The following is a 21,780-nucleotide window of genomic DNA, read 5'->3' as shown; positions in this document are numbered from 1 at the left end:
CTATTTTAACTTTTTTAAGTAGGTTATATATGGTCGGTGATCTGGTTTACCGCATTAAATTATTCTGTCAAATGCTAAAGGGTTCATACACCACAAACACCCACAAATTGTGCAGTAAACGAAAGACCTTCATTCATGTAAAAAAAAAAGGTCTTTCACAACTGAAAACATTTCTCGTCAAAAAAGGCGCAACACTGCGACAACGGCAGAGTGACGTAAAAGCGACGCTAACGTACTCGCATAAGAAGACTACCTATTGTCTAAACACACTAACAAATATAGTCTGCGTTGCAGGCGTAAACGGGGAAGGGGTAGGGATCAGGTGGCAAAAAACGCCAGGAAGAAGGGGAATGAACAGCACCCTATCCCGATAAAGAAACTCGTTTCCAATAAGCATCCCAGTTTAATTTCCTCAACCCGTAAAATTCAAAAAAGCAAAAAGGACGCCACGCCCACACCAGTGCGCAGTGCGGACCTATTCTTGTAAAAACTATTGAGCCATTCTAAATTAAACAGAAGACCTCCTTGTCCTGTATTTGTCACATTTGCTTCAATCAACACTGTACTGACGCGTCAACTTGTTAACGAGTCGTGTCTCTCATAAATTATCATTTCAGTTATTTCATAATTTACATTTGTTCCACTGTTTTATCAGCTCAATACCACACGTCCATGTGGTTGAAACCTCACCTTTCAAGTGAACTTTTTCCATACTGGCTCGATCTTTAATTTATACCGAACCTTCAGAAAATTTTCCGAAGTTCATTCCGGAGTACGAAGATTCTACGCTCGGCATCCCGCCGATCTAGACGTCGTCTCTCAGCCTGATTATGCTCCGATCAGTTTTTCGCGAAGAATTATTTTGTCCACTTGATCACAGTTATCGATTCAATAATTAATTTTCTCCTGTTTGATAGCGTTCAATGATACGTACCACCGAGGTGTACGTGCCAAACATGAACATAAACACACCAATGACCATAATTACACCGTCTTTAAAGAAAATAAACAAAGGGACGCGACCGTCGCCTTCTGAAGTCAGAGTGAGGATATGAATGAAGATTGGAAAGATAATAGCAAGAGCTGTGCAGCTGATGGAACCGACAAGCGAGATGAAGTTATCCAGCTGAGGTATACTGACTGCCAGGATGCCTGCAATGAAACAAAACACAAATCAGTGATTTGTAAACACTCCTAGTCTTTTTCTTTGTCTTAGTGCCAAAACGAGTCTTCGTGTGAGACAGTACGTAACAAAACTATGTTTCACCTGCACGTTATGAGACAGTGGCGAAAGGTAACTGAAAAATAATGCTTCCCAAACAGTTTCAATCGTTCGGAGCTATTCGGGTGGAATTTCAAATCGCTCTTGTCAATGTTTGCGATATCTCATAGAGAATTCTCACCATTCGTTACACGCAAAAATCATACTTACATGTTAAAATAACAGTGGCTGCCCTGATTCCGTAGTCAGCCCAGATGCGATATTCCTCAGGCACGTGTTTGAGGATTGGCGGCTGGATTATAAGCATAGGAACGTAAAACTGAAGGAAATATGTCAAAAATACGCAGGTAGAAAATAACAGCTTTACACCGGAGTAGATTCTGAAAGAGACAAAAGACACAAGTTATTGCATGGACTCGATTGCACGCACAATGTATCATTCTTTAATTTAAGATTTCTAATGGCCATAACCCTATCAGTCCCAAGTTCAAAACTTCAATTCTTCTTACTGATAGCCACACATTTCTTTTAATGTAAGTTCTGAGAATCTGGTTTCACATCGAGACAATATCACTAAGTTGATGATTTTCTTTATTCTCAACACCGTCTGCTTGATAATGCATTAATGTTGTAAGGAGAAATCAGAATTTGATCACTCCTGAGAATGGTGTTTGAATGTAGGCTAATCTTACTCCACGGGAAACAAAGGAACTTTTTATCTGGGAACAGGGGAATAAATTCGCGACAACGCATCCTTTTTCGTTACATAGCTAAAGGGGTATCTTTATATCAGTAAAACCATTTGTTTCTGACTCACCCTTCATCGGGAAGATTCAGTGTTATACTGCCCTTACATTCATCTTGACAAGATAGGTATCCCAGAATTCCTAGCAGCGCAAACAGTAATGTAACAACTCCCATACCAAAGCTAATAACTAAGCGATAATCCTGTGGGTTGGCCATTTTATTTTCAATCGGTAAAACCTTAGGGACAAAGAAAAGCCATCAGTAATCTTGATTTATCACAACAACGGTGATTTAATTAGTAGGCGTGCGAACGGGACCGCTGTCTGTCTATAATCTCTTTCAACTTTCAATCATCTCAGCTCTAACAATAACAGCAGATAGAGTGTGTCTGCCTGTATTCCTGTCTATCTGTTTGTCTGAGTGTCTGTCTGTCGGTCAGTCGGGTCGGTCGCGGGTCTGTCGGTCTGTCTGTTTGTCTGGTTGTCTGACTGTCTGTGTGACTGTCGGTCGGTCGGCCGGTCTGACGCTCGCTCGCTCTGTCTGTCTGTCTGTCTGTCGGTAGGTCTACAGTCTCTTTCAAATTTCTCCGCCTGTAGGGCGTACGTTTCAGCAGCTAGCACGCATTTAGATCGTCAGTCTTGCAGAAATCTTGTGGCATCATACATACCACTCCAATTCCTTCAAAAGCATACATGGTGATTCCAAAGAACACAGCAAAGTTCGACCATCCCGCAAAAGCGGGAAGATTTTCCGTGTGGTTAATGTTCCTGACCACGTACTGAAAGATGATAATCAACGAGATAGCACAGCAGATGTTGGCCGCAATGGAGAATGGAACCAGGGTACGAAGATCCCGGATGAACGACAAGAGGATTATGGGAAGAAGGAGAATTGCCATCCATGTTTGGACGTCTAGGGCATTTGAGACCTACAGGAAGGGAAAAGAAAGTATAGTCGAACCTCTCGACAACGGCCACCTTGGGGACAGAGGAAGGTGGCCGTAGTAGAGAGGTGGCCGTTATGGGGAGGAATGGGCCGTGGTACGACACCTGTTTTAATTTCTGGGTGCAATATTTTTATTTTTAAAATATGTCTTTTGTAGCACAGAAATAAGTGACGCAATCAAGATGTACCAGTGGAACAAAAACAGAGACCAACGGCGCGCGGTACCGGTCAAGTTTCGTGACCTTTTCGAATGAAAAATGGAGTTTTGTATACACCGCTCGTCATTCGCTGATTTGCTGGCCGTTGTCGAGAGGTTGGTTTGGCAGTTGGGACGCGCTTTAGTGGCTGTTGCCGTTATGGAGAGGCGGCTGTTGTAGAGGTTAATTGAAATAAGAGTGAATGCATGGATTTTCCACCTGGACAAAAAAGTGGCCGTTGTAGAGAGGTGGCCGTCATCAGTGGAGGTTCGACTGTACATTGTTGCAGAGGACCGGATATGAAGTGTCAATGACATGGCAAGAGGAACACAACAACCATGAAACCTACTTACACCTACCTGTTGAAGGTTGCTGGAAATAAATACGAAATAGACGCTGCAGAAACCCAGCTGGGATACACACAGGAAGATGTTGACGAGGTGCCTGGAGTGGATGGAAAAAGAGACACCTCAGAACTTGTCTCTAGCTCGAAAACAAAACAAATTAAATGATGCTTGTTAATCCACTTTAGCTGTTTTAAGTCTCTTTATAAACCTTTTTTTCAACGTTTGCTTTATATCAATTGTACGTTTGATAATTTTGCAAGCTGCAATAAATTGATGACTCAGCTGACCCAACCTTCAGTTCTCAATTGTTCCGAACACATGGCCAGGCCCTCTTTGTCACTCAAAGTTTCACTTTCAAGAGGAGTAGTTTAAACCCCCTTTATTGAGGTCATTGTCCTCCATTATTACCTTCCAATGTGTGCCCTCTTAGGATAGTAACGTCTAATGGACTCCTCGGCAACTTCTCCATAACCCATAGCAATCTCTCCAGTTCTTAAATAAACAAAAATCAAGTAAGAAAAGGAACTGCTTAGAAATCAGAAACGTGGAGGCGCGGTGGCCTCTTGGCTAGTGCGCAGGACTTCAGATCGAGCGTTAAGGGATTCCAGCCTTGGGTAGGTCCGTGTGTTGTGTTGTTAGAAAAGAAACTTTATTCTCACAGCGCCTCTCTTTTCTCAGGAGTATAAATGGGTACCGGGGAATTAATTAGACCATAGGGTAGCCTGCCATCCCACCCAAGGCCTAAGGAAACCAAAGGCAAGCGCTGGTTCTCTGGAGCACTGGGCACATTTTCACCCCCGAACATTTGTCGGGCATTTGACAAATTTTTCTGCTCCAGGGTAGGCCTAAAGGTATTTGCTATAACGGGTCGGCCCGGGAGTGAGGCATTATCAAAGCCAAGTTTGTCTTTTAGTTTTTAAAATAAGTACGTCATTTGATAGTTGTTTATTTGTAAATTAATTTCTTGAGCTAAGTTGATGAACCTCGTTGGAGTCCAGCACTTTTCAGCTCTCGCCCCCTCATGTGCAAACTTTAGAATACAAACCCAGGATGGCGGAAAGAGGCCTTGACAGCTATGCTTCCAAAATTCATGCCTACAAGTATTTATTTGTGAACAATTGCTTCCTTCATCAATCAAAAACTAGATTTCTGACCTTGTCCCATGGGTCGGACATTTGCAGTCTTCCCGGCCCAAACTTCACCGCGAAGATTTGCGCAAATGTTTTAGCCCCACTGTGAGACATTTTCAACACTTTTTTTTTCAAAACATTACAAATTTCCGACAATCCCAGGAGGGTAATGCAGGGGCTTGGAATGGATAGAGTCACCACATATCATACCTAAGTTGTTGTAAAGGTGTGCTTTGTAACGCTCTCTCACCTTTGACATAGGATGTTACTGCATTGCACCAACAGATGCATACAGTGAATCGTAATAGCTGCAACTAGCAACAGCGCCAGGGGACCCATCTAAAAAAACATATTGATCACACGAATGAATGAGACTAAACATAAACTGAACTCTGTTATGTGTTCTTTTTTAAGCAATATGTATACATGAAAGAAAACCTGTAAGTGTACTGGTGCTCAAATCAACACTGGATGCATAGCTTAGTTGGTAAAAGATTATCTAATGTAAAGGTGTTTGAACCTGTTTAAGAATCAGGCTTGATGCTTTTTTTAACAGAAATTTCCCAAAAACTTCGCAGGAATTTTGTCCAAAGTGTTTTGCAGATATTTATAGTACTCTATACGCCATAGTAACCTTGTCGCTGTTACTTGACACTGAAAGCTGTTTTGTTTAATTCTCAACACCCTTTCGGAGAATTCTGAGGTGTTCTGTTTCTTTAGCTCCTTAGCAGTCAGTTTGTTTCAGCTCTACGCCCATTTCTTCAAATCTTGTTTGAAGATCAAACAGAACAAGTTAAGTTCACTCATTGAAAATTTTTGAAAAAGAGAACTAGTTGTTAGTTGATAGTTATAGCAAATTTGGAAAGCTGATATTTCGAATGATAGCTCTTTAGAGAACCCTATGCTTCCTCGAAGGACTATCGCTCGAAATGCCACTGCAGGACAGTTTCTTTGTAAACGCCTGGCGCCAGTGGTTCAAAGGGTGGATAACGTTATCTAACGGATAAATCACTATCCAATGCACGGCACGAAAAATCGCCTTTACCGCGCGTCAAATGTGTTGTTAAAGGTTTTGTAAAGGTCGCCTTTGCACGCTTTTGACGATCTGTGACGCGAATCAAAGATCATCTGTGAATAAACCTTTACCACCAAATCAAAGGCGTGAAAGGCCGTTTTTACTCACCTTTGAACGCCTGTGTTTTTAGGGTTAAAGGTGATCCTTTGATACGCCTTTGCGCACTGTCAAAGGCGGGTCAAAAGTGTAATCAAATTTGTCTGCGATTCGAGTCAAAGGTTTGCTAAAGACGTGGTCGAAGATGCCTGTGACGCAGGCCAAAGGTTTGTCAAAGGTACTCTGCGCGTTCCGCGCTCGCGCGTCTCGCCCGAACTTCTCGCTCGCGCTCCTCTTTCGCGCTGCGCGACCGTTGATCACGTTTCGCGCGATCCACATCTTATACGCTTTTTTCTGCTTGCTACACTAGCTTTGTAGCTCCGCATACGAAAGATGCTATTAGATCCGTACTCTTGATTTATGTCTGACAAGTTTTGAAGAATATATCAGCTTTAATTAAGTTATTTTGTACCAAACTATTGACAAATGTTAACGGAAAAGCGGCCCGGAAAGATCATTGCGCCTAATTTTAAGAAAATAAATATGTTCAACTTCATCTCAGTCTCAATTTTTTCCCCGTTTTTATCAAGAGTAAATACATCCAAGTACCTTACATAAATGTTTTGGGCTTCAGGTTTCAAAAAGCCACGTTACAGGCTTGGTTTCAAACTACACGTAGTGAGACTGATCAGAAGGAAAACATTGTTCTGTCTATCGTGAAAACAACAGTCAACAAATCTTCCATGGTACAAAGTGCATTTATCTAACATTGAAGTACTACGGCTAAATTCTCAGTTCCTTAAATTTACTAGACCAGACTAGACAATAGGGAAGACAACCGCAAAATTTCGGGAAAGATATAGCAAACTTCGCACAAAAGTCAACTAGTGTATAAGCGTCCTTTCCAGATGGCACGTACAGTCCGTTGCATGGAACTCCTTATGTTTTGGCAGTTCTCCTTTTCTGCTTCTTGCACTTGCTCATTCTTGCATTATAAGTGGAATGGAATACAGTGTTTTCCACTTCTTTCTCATCAAAGTGGTTAAACTGCCTTGTTGGGGGTCAATGCCAACTAAATCCCCATTATTTCTTGGGAAGACACATTTTGACAAAGTCTAAGGCGTTGACGAAATTAATCAACGCATCTTCACTGAATAAATCCATCCTGTCGACCACTGCTTGTCCGCATTTGTCTAAACAGAAGCAAACAGACAAAAACGTTGGAAATGAATATTAAGGGTGAATCTTGGCATTCTATTCCTTAAAGTTTGCCTATAGTAGTTTTGCTAATATCACATTAATAAAACGTGACCAATCAGATCATTACTCCTCCTTCGAATAGTTTGTGCTTCTGTCAATAGTAGCCTTTTTTCTCTATTTCTCTCCACTCTACTCAGAGATTTGGTCACACAGGTATGTCATTAAGAGCCAGTTTAACAAGCTAATTTCACCAGCTGAACAAGGGTTATCCCCTGCAGCTAGAATTTCATAAGAGAACAAAGACTTGGGGTCATTTTAAAAGTGTACAGCTTGGCACAAATAAACAAAAAGCCTAGAGCCAGTTTACCAGTCCATCTGTCTGCCTGTCTCTTAAAGACATCTTACAGACCTCTTACGACAAAGATCTTTTATGGTTGCAGAATAGCAATCTAAAAATCAACAAATCTGACATAAACTGTGACAAGAAATGAGGAATTCACACACCTTTGGGAATATTGCTGTTCCTGTGTAATTTCCACAGATCTCTTCATGTTCAGTGGTGTAATCTTTTTCCTTATTTTCCTTGTAGATCATATGTGAAAAGGAGCATATAAACATATCAAAATAATTGCACATTTGATTAGTAAACAGTCAGCAACTACTTGTACACTTTTTTCCACTGAAAAAAATTCCTGAAATTAAATGATTTAACATGAGACATGCCTGCATGGAATCACATGGCTCATTCATTGAAACAAAAATCCAGTCCAAGATGATGAATACAACCACTATGATTCCCAGTGCAGCCGCATCTCGTAGAGGGAAATGGCTATTATCCAGTCAAATTTGCCAACAAAATTTTAAATTGAGTAAAAGCAAATAAATGTCTTTGTCAATTTACTTTTACTAAGTTATTATCAAATCCTCTACGCCTTAAATTCTCTACTGATCCCATCAATAGTTATGAATTAATCATATTATTAATTTTGCTTGGAAAAATTTGGTTTGGAAACCTGATGGCCAAACCAAAACAGTCGATATTGCAGACAACCACTCAAAATTTAGATTCAAAACTCAGCTTTTACCAGTCAAAAACCAACATTTCCTGAGACTGGTTTGCAACATTCTGCAACTTTGATTCATTTACCAAAAAGATTCCCACCCCTTGCATGTTTTCAATAACATTTTAATTACTTAATTTTCATCCAGGTGAGCCAGTTGATGTATTTGTCCCTTAAGAAAGACAACATTTCCTTACTAATTGCCCTTAAATGAACCAAAAAGAAACAACTTTTTTTTTTCACAGAGTGAGACTGTAATAAAAATGATCAATTAAAATAACATTAATAAGCTATAGCCAGGTTTTCAAAATCTATTTATATCCTTTCTTTACTGGAAAAAGATATTAAAAGTTGTGGCTGAAGAAATTATAAGATGGTCTATGCTACAAAATATAGAAATAACAAATGAATATTCCAACCTTTTACTTACCAAAATGTTCTGATGTTTGCACACTTTGGAGCATTGCATGATTTAACTGCATCTGAGTTGACTATGAACTACAGAGTTGTATATTGTATCCTCTCCCAGAATTTATTCTGTTAATTTCTTCAGTTCTTCTAGAGTGGCTAGCTGAAGGACAAAAACAACATTCATAAGCAAATTTCCACTAGTCACATATTTATTGGCATTTAATTGTCTACTGCTCAAGAGATCAAGACATGAAACTCTAAAACTACTGGTATTGTCCAGAGAGGTTGCATAATAATATTATTATGGGGTCAGCTTTTTAATTTGCCACTAATGGCAAGTTTGATTTTTTATCAAACATTGTAACAATTTCACCTACTAACGGATAAGCTGGATTATGTGTACTAAAGGCATCTGTGGTTGAGTGTCGATTGATACCCTTGATCGATCCTCTAAATTGACTCTCTATCAACACCCGATCGATACTCAATCAACACTCCATTGACACCTCGGTTGACACTCAATCTACATTTCTATTACTCAGTTTTGCAAATGTCACAGGGTAGGTGCATTTGATCACCTGGTATGACACCATTCTTAGCCCTGGAGACAGTTCAAAATGTCAAATGCTGGCAGGTTCGGGGTGGGGTGGTTGGGCAGGAGATAGTGGAGTTCCAAATGACTGATCCATAAGCCTGATACAACAAATATCAAAACATATTTTTACTACAATTGCTATTGATCTCGCTATCTCAGTGGTCAAAATTTGTTGTGGACTCACTCAGCTGCGCTTCGTGAGTCATTTTGACCACTGTGATGGTGCGTATCATTGTTGATAAGAGTACAGACCACACCAAACCACATGCAATTTGTTAAATTCAACCCAGTGAAGTCATTTATCTACATTAATGAACAAACATCATCATAATTTCAACTGTGGCAACAAACAGAGCTTTTTTTTAATAGAATGGTAACTAGAGACAAAAGCAGAAACTTATCCATAGATTAAATTTTCAGAGTCAACAACTCTTTTAATGGTATAATGAATATGATAATTAAGTCAGGTCGTGATGGATTGTCATGCATGGCTGACTGAGTTTTTCCTTCAATGCAAATTTCCTTTATATTTACATGAGCTTTCTTTCAAGGGAATTGTTTAAGCTCAGAAATTACCAGAGGTATTGTGCACAACCATTTATACGTAAATAGAGTTAAGTTTAAGCTTAATTATTAAGTTACGTTTATTTCAAGCACTGATCATGCTAAAATCTATGCTATGACAGACACTTCAATTTAATGCACAAGACTTGACTGAGTGAGAAAAAAAATTATCTTTGTCAACTTTTGTAAATAAGTATATGTGAATTGAAAATAAAGTTTGGTCTTTCTTAACGAAGAGCTTTGCCGATCAACTGTGATTCAATCAAGTGCAATTAATCATCGACCAAATTGTTTTCACTGCCGAGGATCTGTCTTGCCATAAATATACGCAATTCACAGCTCTTTATGTAGCCATTGCTGCGTTTAATTTACTTTTTAAACTCCGTTATTCTCTGAACATTGAAAACAAATGAACGAAATTCAGAGACTTACCTTTTCCTGGTCCAAAACACAACGAAAATTTCACCAAAGCCGCCATAATGAAGCCAAATGAAGAAAAATGTCTGCTTTCCTCACAGCCGACTTCGTTGACCTTTATTCCGATTGGCCAGAAAAATGCGGGAAGCCGCTGGCAGCCGCGTTTTCCCGCTGTTTTCGAGTTGTTTCCTTGTGCCACCTCCAGGTCAAGTGAAAACTTTTTTATTAAAAAAATACACATTGACAAAAAAGCAAGCTTTCATTTTATCGTTAAAACAGCAAAAAAATACGAAAACGCAGGTTATTAGGGCGTTAAAAGCGGAGTCGCAAGATATGGCCATATTTGACCTCGCCTTTGACATGACATGACGTAGGATCAAAGTTGTACAAAGCCATGCCGCCTTTGAACGCCTTTGACATAAGAGATCAAAGGTATGCAAAGTCGTGGTGTCTTTGAACGCCTTTAACGCGCGTCAAAACTGTAGTCAAAGTTATTGACATGTTTGACCTCGCCTTTGGCAGGGATCAAATGTATGGCAAATCCATAAGATATTTGATTCCCCCTTTTACGTGGGTCAAAGGTGGAGTCAAAGTTAAGATCACATTTGCCCTCCTCTTTGTCATGGATCAAATGTATCGGCAAAGCCATGACATTTTTGACATACGTTTGACGCGCGTCAAAGTTTGGATCAAAGCTATGATCATATTTGACTTCGACTTTGATCAGGATCAAATTTAGAGTAAATCCAATTTTTCGTGCCGTGATGGATAGCGTGGTTTGTTTTGTGAACACTTATCCACGGGATAACGATATATCCGGTGGATACCGTTATCCAGGCTTCGAACAACTGGGGCATGATCGTTAAGTAGCTTACCACAATCCCGGCATGCATCATGGCCTCAGGTAATCCCAGCATACCCGTACCAACGTTTCCCCGCCAAAGATGCATCAATGTCTGCAGATTGCTATATATGGAGACAACGGGTAAGAGCATTAATGAACATTATCATCTGAATTTTCCTGGAAATTCTCAGCTATTAAATATAATATATTTAAAAATATTTGGTAGGTAACATAATTTACAACGGACGAGAAAGTGGTACACACTTCCGGCGATATCCTCTGACAATGAATACAAATACCCCTTTAGCTCCCTTTCACAGTCGGCTTCGATTCGTTTTGACTAACTTACGAGCACCATAGTGAAGAGGGCTAACTCTCTGCGGGAAGGGTGCGAAATAGACAAACGTGCATTCAAGCATTTTGAGCTCCCCTGAGCTGCTTAATAACTGAGGTATTTCAAATGCTAGATTTTGTTTTACTCTTTATAAATAAGTAGGTACACAACGAGGCCACAGAGGCTGAGTGTAGAGATCGATGCAAAAACGAGAGTAGAAAGTATAAATGATAAATGTGATCTTTGCCAGCTCGAGTATGTTGACGTTTGCATGTTCTCAATAAAAGTTTAGCTTATCTCGGCCTCAGCTAGCCTGCGAACGCAGACGTATTTCCGGCTGTCGCTTGTCTCCGCCGAAAATGACGTCTGCGAACCCGAGCCAGGAAGCGATTTCTGTGACGTAATGACTTTTGTTTCTCCTTGGCAAATCAGATTCCATGATAGAATGAAACTCGAGTGCTCCTCGCAGCGAATACCTCGCGCAGTAGTTCTGGGGCTACTTGAGCTAAACTGTGATTGGCTTAGAATTCCTACGTCACAGAATCGTTTCCTGGCTCGGGTTCGTAGACGTTATTTTCAGCGGAGACAAGCGACAGCTGGAAATACGTCTGCGTTCGCAGGCTAGGCCTCAGCCATCCTACATAAAAAAAGGCTCGATTTTCAGTTTAAAGGTTGAAATAGGCACTTATCTTTTGCATGTTTGGGTCGGAGAGAGAACCGGCTGAGCTCGGTTACTTTAAAACAAAACAACATCAAAACAAAACAAAGACAATAGCATTATATGCGGTGCCTCGAATTCAATCAACAAAATGTCGACCACACTGAAAGATTTTGAATTTCGGTTGGTACAGCAAGCATGTTTTCCTAGCTAATGATCGCAGTTACTCGAGCAGTAAAAAAATGTAAATGTTCATGTAAACTTACGTTGTTGTGTTGTCGAGTTGTTGCCTTTTCTCCGCGGTAGATTCTGAAGTATTGGCGCCACTCGCTCCGCTTGCTGTAGAGCTGTAACTTTTATTTTCATCTTCTTGGCCAGCGAGAAGAAAACTCTCATTTTCTTCCCTCGATTCCGTCTTGCTGGATGCCATGGTATGAACGTCTTGACCAATGGCTAGCTCGTCACTTGGTTCTGCTTGATGCTGATCATGAAAGAGAGAAATTGTCATACGTGTTGAAACGATGATCTGATTATGCAATGTTGATGTTATGGTTCACGATTTATACATATCCCATTCGCTGTTCATTCTCAGAAATTCAGTTCGTGAATTTACCTTGAAATAACGATTTACCGTCACCGGCCGCGCATAAGTTATATCAGTTTTTCTAGATCTATACTCTGAGATCAATCTTACCTAAAAATGCTTTTGTGAGTGCTGTAGGCGATGCTATACTTTATAATTATTACAATGAGCGTATTATTATCATAACAAAGTTCTGTAAACCTCATGATAATTATTCCACTCTATTTGAGGCCAGTGGACATTATGTAAAAGCAGTGAGCCATGCAACATATATACGATACTGGCGTATTACAATATGGTCACACTCACTGACCTCACTTCAACAATCAGCCCAAACCTCTACCCTTCTCCGCTGAAATCTCACAAGGAAAAAGCCCTCCGATCTCATAAGTCCCAGCTCTTCATTTCCCCAGATTAGGAGCCCATGACATTGCCATGGACGCAGCTCTGATGATGACGGTTTATATTACTTTTTATGGATATAGAGGCAATGCTTGCCTCCCGCCCAAGTTTTAACATCGTCATGTCGCAATTTCCAAAGGTCCTTCCAGTTCACACCGACACAACGACATAATCGCTTATGTTATTAGTGATGCGAAGATCGACATAAAGACATAACGAAAATATCAATTTTTTACCCCCTTCAGGTCGTTATGTTGATGCTGTTATGTTGCTATAATGTCATTATGTCAGGATGTTCACACTGTAAACATAACGACATAACGCCCTTCTTGTCTTAATGCCGTCGTTGTGTCACTAGTGCGAACAAGGCTAAATTTAAACCTCGTCATGTCGCAATTTCGACAAATTTCATCCGACCTTTTACTCGTCTCACCGTGAGCAAACAGAAATGTTATTATGCTTTTCAGTAGCAATACCAATACCTATCTTTTTTGTGACTAGATGTCAAATAAGGCCTCAGGCTTTTCAATAACATACAGAAAACTGTCACTCACTACTCATATTGGCCGATCTTGGTGGCTTGATACACCGTGAATTCGACTATTTTGTGTATCTAAGGGCCTCTTCATATGAGCCCGGTCAACCGGGATGGCTCGGTTTCCGAGATCTCGCCTCGCCACTCTTTCCTTCGTAAACATTTCGATGTGTTCATATGAGAAGTCGGGCTGGCCTGGTTACCGAGATCTCGGTTTTTGCGACCGAGATCTCGGTAACCGGGAAGATAATTTTCCCATATGAACAATCCAGCCTGGGTGACCGGGACGAAACTTTTTAGACAAAATAGCTTCGCTTTCGCAACATGGCGGCCAAAATGGCGTAATTTTTTCCACTTTAGGAGTATGCGAATTAGCTTTATTAGTAAAGTTGCAAGAGTCCACAAAGCTACGACAGCCCCGAACGATACAAGTTTTATGTTCCACCATTTTGGTTTGTTTCTTGGATTTCATCCCGGTCGACCGGGCTAAAATTTCTCATATGAAAAGACGACAACATTCTTCCCGGCCCGGTTACCGGGCTCACATGAAGAGGCCTAAGTAACGACATTAACCAAAATACTTCTCCAGCTTTCCTTCTTTCATGAGTACAGCTACAATTGTAACGAATAAGGGCATGATTTGCAGGTGTATTATTTTCAACAAAACATTTTCGTTCAGAGGTCGAATATGGAGTTGTTTTGCGTTTGCCGGTGGTAAGAGAACGGATAAGTTCTACGTTTGATTATATCTGAAACGACCGAGTCGCGACCTGACTGGACGGTACAGTCAAACATTACCACTGAAGATCGTCTGAAGCTCTGGGAATCCTCGATCAGTCCAGATAACCCATGCTTTAACTGTGATGGATAACTTTTTTCTCCTATTTAGTTCACTTTGATTTGACTCAACTGACAAAGGTGATTCTAAAATCTTGTCAGGTCGAATGGATCTATCCAGCTTGCAGCGTTTAGGTCAGGACTGATGAAAAGTTCGCCGCTCCTACCTTCGGCCTCTTATATAAGTTTAAAACCTTTGAATATTTTATAAACAAAATCAAACAACGTACATATTTTTGGAAAATGCCGATATTTTAATGAGGAATCTTTCCCGAAGTATGCAGGTGAAAACAAAGTAGGCATCAAATATGGTATGCTTAAAAACACGTCGAATTTTTCCGAATAATAAAGTTGTACTGCCATTTATCCAAGAAAAATTAAAACCTGTAACATTTTCTCCAAAGTAATTGGGAACCAGTTAGAATAAAACAATTAACTTGCTAATTCAATTTTCAATTTGAAACTGTCCCCCGAGCTCTCCATTATAAGTATGCGGCGAACATTGACACACAATCGCTGTGATCCTTGGCTTATTTTTGTCCACCCGAACTACACAGACTAAGAAAATGATTTGCGGCGGATAAGTTCGATGCTTAACCCAGCAGTATAATTGTTGAAATAGACAAGGATTTGTGACTTGAATCACAAATATCCGGCGACGCATTCAAAGCCAAACACATCTGCCTGATATAACTAAATCAGGATAAAAAATTCTCAATACCATTATTCACGGCATATTGAGACTCGCTTAAGAAAGCGTTAAAGCGAAATAGTCACCTGCACCAGAGGTATTTTCTCCTCGTTCATGGCCATCGCTTCTAAGGTCCGTGAAATTAAGGCTAAACACTTGTAGTTGTTTCAATTTGATGGTGAACTAAGGAAGATATGTCACACGTGACATGAAAAAATTCCTCTCATTTGCATGCGCTGATTCAATTTTATTATTTATGACTTGAAAGGAAGCTAGCAGGAAGAATAATTTGTCCATCTAGGTTGGCCAATAAGATCTTTCCTTAGTAACAATCGGATTCCGAACAGAGGCAATTGAATAATGCCGCTAACAGCATACTCGTGTAAAGACAAAAAAAAAAAAAAAAATGATGTCTGGTAGACAGTGTGCAGAACAGCCCGCGATTTGAACAAAGCCATCTAATCATGATTTCAATTTCCTTCTTGGCAAATTTAAATCTAGGAAGCCCAAGAGTACTTCGAACACAAAAAGTCGTATTTGAACAAAGATAACAAGGATTTTGGAGAAGGGAGGTTCAAATTTCCCAGTCTGTTCATTGACGTCATGTCTCATTTCCGAGATAGAGTATAACACCATTTTGTCCACTTGGTAAAGAATGAGAAAGGAAATGTAATTAAAAAAAAATATCTTGGCCTCTTTTTTTGCAAAGGAAATTGATATATGTGATTCAAATCCATTGCTAATCCAAAAAACTTTACAGTATCTTAATTAAAAATGCCGACAAGTTCCTAATCCAGAATTTTTTTTTAACACATTTTAAACTCATCAGCGGCACCATGCAAAGTTTGGTTAGTTTAACACCTCATGTAAGCTGATTCAATGTATCCGCATCCGGATGATAGGAAATTTTACCAACTCTCTCCTACCAAAGTCCCTTTCGGCCTTGGCTTAACCCTTGACGAAATCCTTTTTTTTTTTTGCATCAAAGATGGCGTCGTCGCCTTGCAAGCAAACTCGTCCTTGGGATTACTTGGGTTTGCTTGCGGTTAGCTTTCATTTTGTGGTTAGGGCGACACTGCATTACATGTCTTTAGACTTGCAGTGTGTATTGCACTCCCAGCATTGGTCTTCCCCGGGGTATTGTCATCTTGAAAAGCATCGTGGGCGAAATTGTTCAGCATGGGGTTTTATAGTTTCCAAACCATGCAGTCTCCGTGAGGTCCCATATTCTTACTGATATAGCCTTATATAGTTGCAAGACCGTCGAGGTCACGCAAACCACATGAACATGAAACGCAGGCCAGGTGGACCCAGGTGACGTCGCAGAGGTCATGGGTTTGAATCCCGTACGTTCAAGCGTACGTAACTGCAATGCTTTTTCATATCTTTACTGACTTTAAGTATCCTTCTGAAGATCTAAATCTGAGTGAAAGAAAAAATATCAGTTGGAAAATATTGCTAAATAGAACTATTTGTGATGAAATCAGTCTAGTCATTCTTACTTTTCGCTGAAGGCAAATAAGAGGATGTCGCGATAAACAAAATACGCATTTGGCTGGCGTGTTTACATCCTTGTGGCCACCCAATCCAGATCATGTGATGATTCATTTGGGAGGTTACAATTTTGTAATTTGTCACACGCCCGGCGGGATACTCCCTTCTATGGGCTATAAAGGTATGTGTTGCCCCAAAGGGTATAATTTTTAGCCGTTTTTTAGCAGTTTCTGTGCAAGCTGTTGCCCACCGAAAAAAGAGTCATGCACAACCGGAAGATGAGAAAAATTCATGCCCCAGAAAATTGTCCAACAACCCCTTTCAAAAAGATATTCCGTCCCTAAAGGTTTTAGAAACAACGCAACCCCTCCTACCAAAAAAACAACAACAACAAAAAACAAAAGTTTGCGGTTTTCTGCTTTTCTGAGATGAGTTGTTAGTCTCTGGCAAAAATTTTTACAAGTCCGACCGGGTAAAGATTTTAGGCCCGAACGTCCTCACTGTGTGCTTGAAAAACCTGAACTTGATTTACTAAGTAGATACAAAATGGAAGAACTGCCTGAATACTGTACCTGTTTAATTCTCGCCGTTCTCACAGTTTTTCAAAATTTATTCTTATCAGTTGTCAAATGCTATTTAAACAGCTCCCACTTTACAATCTGCCTCAAAGGCTTCTTCATCTTACCTATCAAGTTATTTGTGCACGAATTTGACCGGGGGAGTCCCTATTAGTCCTAAAATAGAATATACAGGGAGACGCCGCCAGAATCATGGAGTATTTTTTTCAGTCTGGGGTTATGTAACGGGGAAGCTGAAGTATTGTGAAGGATAGATTAACTGCTCTTTAGGCGTTTAAAAGGTCCTATCAAAATATTTTAGATTTATTACATTTACTTCATGTTACTTACTACTAACTATGCTATTACAAATTGCGATTAAACTTACAAAACAGGAAATGGAGGTGACCAAAAGCTCTGCGTCGCCATTCTAACGAAACCCCCACCAGTAAAATGTATGTACAATTTTTAAGAAATAGAAAAAAATTTCCGTGTTTCTATCGAGTGTTAGTGGAAATTTGCTAGCGTTCTATCACGAATGCCGTTCGCTGATTGGCGACGCTAGTCTCTATCCATTCTGTTGTACATAGTGAGTAGCGTAGCAGTGTGCGCTTGTTAACGAACTGGCGGCGTTTTCGAAGAGTCTGTAAAGAGGATTTAGAGAAAGTTTTGAACTACTAGTAGATTTATACTGAAGAATTCGCCCGGCGTCCTCGTCGACTATCACGCATAGAAATCGAGAGCGAATAATCTAATTATTTTAGTATAAATCTACTCAGTAGTCGTTCAAAACTTTATCTAAATCCTCTTCACAGACATTTCGAAAACCCCCAAGAAGCGTCCGTCATTTGTTAACAAGGGCATACTGCTACGGTACTTACTAGACTAGCCAATCAGACAACCGCATTCATGATAGAACGTTAGTAGATTTACACTAACACAGATTAGTAAAATTCTACTAGTATACTAATGCAAATGCTGTAATCTGATTGGCTGAGCCATTGCACACTGTCAGCCAGTAGTGTTCAGTGGCTTGGTGTGGTCGAAAAAAATGCAACGTTTCCACGTTTCTCCGAAGTTTTGCAAGAACATTTAGAAACAAATGAAACAAAATTCCTAAGAAGAGTAAAAAGAAGGGCATTTATACTGTTTCTTGAATTAAAAACGCGCGAAAGTTTTTATAGAAACTGATAAGCGCGTGTACGCAACTGCAAATGTCAAATTGACAATTCAGTCCTCGCGAATTCTCTACAGCGTGAAGTTTAATACTAAGACCAGAAATAATTGGAATCTTTATTTGAAGGAAAATTCAGTGAGAATTCTACCAAAACAATTAGATTATTCGCTTGAGGTTATAGTTGATTAGGCCTCATTAACTATCACCTCAAAGAAATCGAAAGCGAATAATCTAATTGTTAAATGGATAGTGAATAGCGTAGCCAATCAGTGAACGGCATTCGTGATAGAACGCTAGTAGATTTAGGCTACCACAGAATAGATAGTGAGTAACGTAGCCAATCAGAGAACGGCATTCGTGAGAGAATGCCAGTATATTTATACTAAACTTGATAGAAACAAGGAGAGCATGTTTTGTATTTCTTTTAGAAAATTCCGAGACCAAAAAAAGAAACTATCTTGTTTACTTTGATCATCAAAATGTAAATTCTCTTTGCTCGCGCCATCATTACGTCAAAAGCTCGTGCTAGTTCTGTGTTCTTATCGAGTTATTGAAACACGATTTTAAACCAGTCAGCGCGCGTATTTTCTTTGGGCTATTTTCTAAAAGATTATAAAAAAGAGATACCGTATGCATGCTGTATGTGTGTGAAGGGGAACCGTTTTCTTGCATTAGAGGGTCTATGAAAGGATTAGCTTCTATGTCATAAATGGTATATAGAAAGATAAGGGTTTGGATCTAGGAGAGCAGCCTTCCTGTAAGGTAACAAAGGGTTTTCCGTTACTTTCCCCAGAAATGCAATAGGCCAATACAAATACCCATTGTTGAGATGGGTTTCTAGAAACTCTCATCTTGAGCTGTATGTCTCTAGAAAAGTATGGGAAAATGATCAATAATACAAATATTCCCCCGTAGTGGATCCGGAGATGGCTAGTCGTGGTGGATATTTCCCGAGTCGTAAAGCCTCCAGAGGTAAATATCCACAACTAGCCGCCGACAACGAGGGAAACAATTGTTAAATTATATACCAAACCACTAGCAAAATAACTCGCAAATATTGACTCAGTAGACTGCAGAAAGTCTTTGGCAAGTATTTTCGCGCGCGCAATGTGCTTGAACAGGGAAATAAAAGGTGAACTCCAAGTTGAGCGAATTTACAACCCGGTAAACACATCGGAAAAAAAGTTGATTCGTTGATCTATCGAAAATATTAGTTCAGTTCAGTTTTCATAAGTATTGCTGGAGGTTTCTACCCGGAACGTTCAAATTCAGGAATGTGACTTGTTGTTGTCGAAATTTCCGTCGCGTTTAATGGCGAGCAAAAAAGCTTTAGAAGGAAACTGTTCAGTTGCTCCGGCGACATTTCTTTAAAAGGAGATGCGCAGTCGTCTTCAGTGCATTCGAAACCATTCTTTAATTTCTGTTAGACATTTTTAATTTCAGTGTTTTAATTTCGCAAACCTCGAGCCAATACTATCATTTATTGATTTAGTTGGAAATTGTAAATAAATCGTTTTGTGTCAGTCTCGCCGATAACCTCACGGCTAAAAATAATAAAACCGTGCTTTTAAATACTGTCAAGCAGAATTTTAGAGCTATCTTAGCTTGATAAACATATTGATAACGTGTGAAGCTGCCAGTCGGCCTGGTCCTCCCGCTAGCTAATGACGTCACTTATCCATGACGTCACTCACGCATGACGTCGCAAATGTGGCCTACTCACGATTATAAACATTTGCCATGAAATCCAACATGTGTGCGGGGCAATTTCAGCCAATTCTGTAGTTTCTACTTCTTGCATATTGTAATGTAACTAAAGTTAATCGTAAAAAGGGCTATTGCATCAACAGTTTATAATCTCATTAACGCTGCTATTCGGTGAAAAAAAGGCAGGAAAACTTCGCGGAAATAACAACGGATGTTATGTAGGCTGGACGGACGCATAGAACTCTTGGATTCACCTCTCGAGGAAATGAAAATGTCAAATGATTCTAAAAAGTAAATGATTTATCGTTTGCTCGCATGGACTTTATGGTGGTTTTCTTTTGTGAAAGACCGGTAAAGGAACATGAATCGATTATGAATGTCAGTTTGTCATTGTACGATGATCAATATCAGCAATATTAAAATTCGAGGGGTGGCTCCATGTTGAATGGAGAGCTTTCTGGTTTGAGATAAAAAGAAAAATTATCAGTCTTCTCGAAACTGGCGCCTGAAATGTTTAAAGAACACACGCACGAACAGACCACAATAGGACATCACATCAAAGTTTTGGAAAACTGGGAAAGTGATATTTCTTCAGCTTCTATATAATTTTCATTCATTTAATTAAGACGGGAGCGACTTTCTGACCAACTTTGAAGACGTCAAATCACCCGCATAAAACCTTATGTTTGTTTTTAATATTTTCACCCATTTTATGACGTTGATAATACTAATGAAAAATATAACTGTAGAGTATGTTTTGGTTTATAGCCTTGATTTAGAAGCAACATCGTTATTACTTTGTCTGTGCCTTAAAAAAATAATAATAAATACAATATCGGGCTCAGAGTACACATTAAGATTTTCAAAAGACAAGGAGTTCACTTGCGTTCTTTATACCACCCAATTTTTAATTTCCGGCGTTGTAACGCTTATGTTATGTCTGGTCGCCTTGTAATGCATTGTGAGACAATTTTCTTAGTCTGATATGTCTTATTTTTTTGGTTCTTTAGGCAATCCTGAACGGTGCAACTTCTGAAATAAGTTCATTACGTTTTAACGTAACTGAAAATTGAACTGCGGGTAGTATCTACGGGTATATTGTGAACTCACAACGAGACCAGAACTTTCCTTAGCTTGATAGTGCAGTTGACAGAGCACTGCACCGGTATCGCAGAGGTCATGGGTTTGAATCCCGTGCAAACCTGAATTTTCAAATTTTCAAACCTGAACCTTCACTTTCACAGCTGCTTTAGTTGTGTATATAAAGCGATGATCCGCCTGTTACAGACACTAGATTAGTTTTCATTTGTACATTTTTCATTCGCCATTTTTTACGTTGCTCGCCATCTAACCACAGATTAACTTCAAGCTAAAATTTCAAAGTTCTAAGCGACTCAATAAAACTGCCAAAATCCAGTTAGAGGAAAACAAATTTATCAAATACACATGGTTAAGGGCAAATAGTCACTTGCTCGCTATTTACAACTCCCCGGCCATCAACTCGCTGCTTTTCTTCCTTTGCTTTTCAAAATAATGGTCATGAATTGAAGCACAGATAAACGTCAGATCATAACGCCAGATCAAACAGAGATTAGAATGATTTTGTTCTTCAACTCTTAACAAACATCATCACGCTTGGGTAAACTACGCTAAGAGTACACAAGATTTGAAAATATCATTCTGCTCATTATATCAAACGAGCGAAAACTCGTGTTGAATCGGTAAAAAGTTGAACGGTTTTAAATCTGAAGAAATCCATAAGAGAGACCTAGATCGCGCAGCGAAACGAAAGCAACGATTTCATCGCTTGTTGACTTTTAAACTCATTTTATCCGGCATGACCTAACAACGATCACCGCTTCATTTATCATGCAGGGAATGTCCGGGATCGAAGTCACCACCCCTTTCTTCGCTTTAGAAAAGAACAATTGATCATGTTCACACGCTGAGACAGACTACCTCAGATCTCTGATAACTTACTACGAATGAATTGTACTCAAGTCGTATTTCCTTT

General features: G+C 39.6%; 1 protein-coding gene and 1 long non-coding RNA gene across 5 annotated transcripts in view; both read right to left on the bottom strand.

Annotated features, from left to right (window-relative positions):
• Nucleotides 1–383: 383 nt before the first annotated feature.
• Nucleotides 384–21,780, bottom strand: part of LOC110043381 (proton-coupled amino acid transporter 1-like) — a 27,611-nt gene continuing 6,214 nt past the window's right edge. The window contains exons 3-12 of one of the 4 annotated variants that reach the window (XM_089274300.1): nucleotides 14,918–16,253; nucleotides 12,050–12,264; nucleotides 10,823–10,913; nucleotides 4,839–4,927; nucleotides 3,867–3,950; nucleotides 3,471–3,555; nucleotides 2,637–2,897; nucleotides 2,040–2,206; nucleotides 1,433–1,602; nucleotides 384–1,152 (exon numbers count right to left, since the gene is read on the bottom strand). In XM_089274300.1, the coding sequence (XP_089130426.1) occupies nucleotides 896–1,152; nucleotides 1,433–1,602; nucleotides 2,040–2,206; nucleotides 2,637–2,897; nucleotides 3,471–3,555; nucleotides 3,867–3,950; nucleotides 4,839–4,927; nucleotides 10,823–10,913; nucleotides 12,050–12,264; nucleotides 14,918–14,953 (1,455 nt within the window). In that variant the 5' untranslated portion in view covers nucleotides 14,954–16,253 and the 3' untranslated portion in view covers nucleotides 384–895. Of the gene's footprint in view, nucleotides 1,153–1,432; nucleotides 1,603–2,039; nucleotides 2,207–2,636; nucleotides 2,898–3,470; nucleotides 3,556–3,866; nucleotides 3,951–4,838; nucleotides 4,928–10,822; nucleotides 10,914–12,049; nucleotides 12,265–12,396; nucleotides 12,538–14,917; nucleotides 16,254–21,780 lie in introns of those variants that run through there. The other 3 variants (XM_089274303.1, XM_089274302.1, XM_020748834.2) reach the window with 3 other exon arrangements.
• LOC149104039 (uncharacterized) lies at nucleotides 6,132–10,800 on the bottom strand. The gene is made up of 4 exons (XR_016202215.1): nucleotides 9,963–10,800; nucleotides 8,391–8,531; nucleotides 7,404–7,481; nucleotides 6,132–6,892 (listed from the first exon to the last, which is right to left on the bottom strand). It is a non-coding gene; the product is annotated as an uncharacterized LOC149104039 (long non-coding RNA).

Source organism: Orbicella faveolata, unplaced genomic scaffold (assembly GCF_042242905.1).
Source record: "Orbicella faveolata isolate gen_17 unplaced genomic scaffold, um_ofav_v1 contig_35, whole genome shotgun sequence".
NCBI classification, from domain to species: domain Eukaryota; kingdom Metazoa; phylum Cnidaria; class Anthozoa; order Scleractinia; family Merulinidae; genus Orbicella; species Orbicella faveolata.
The sequence above is the reverse complement of the archived record's forward strand: the minus strand, read 5'-3'. Positions and strand labels throughout refer to the sequence as shown.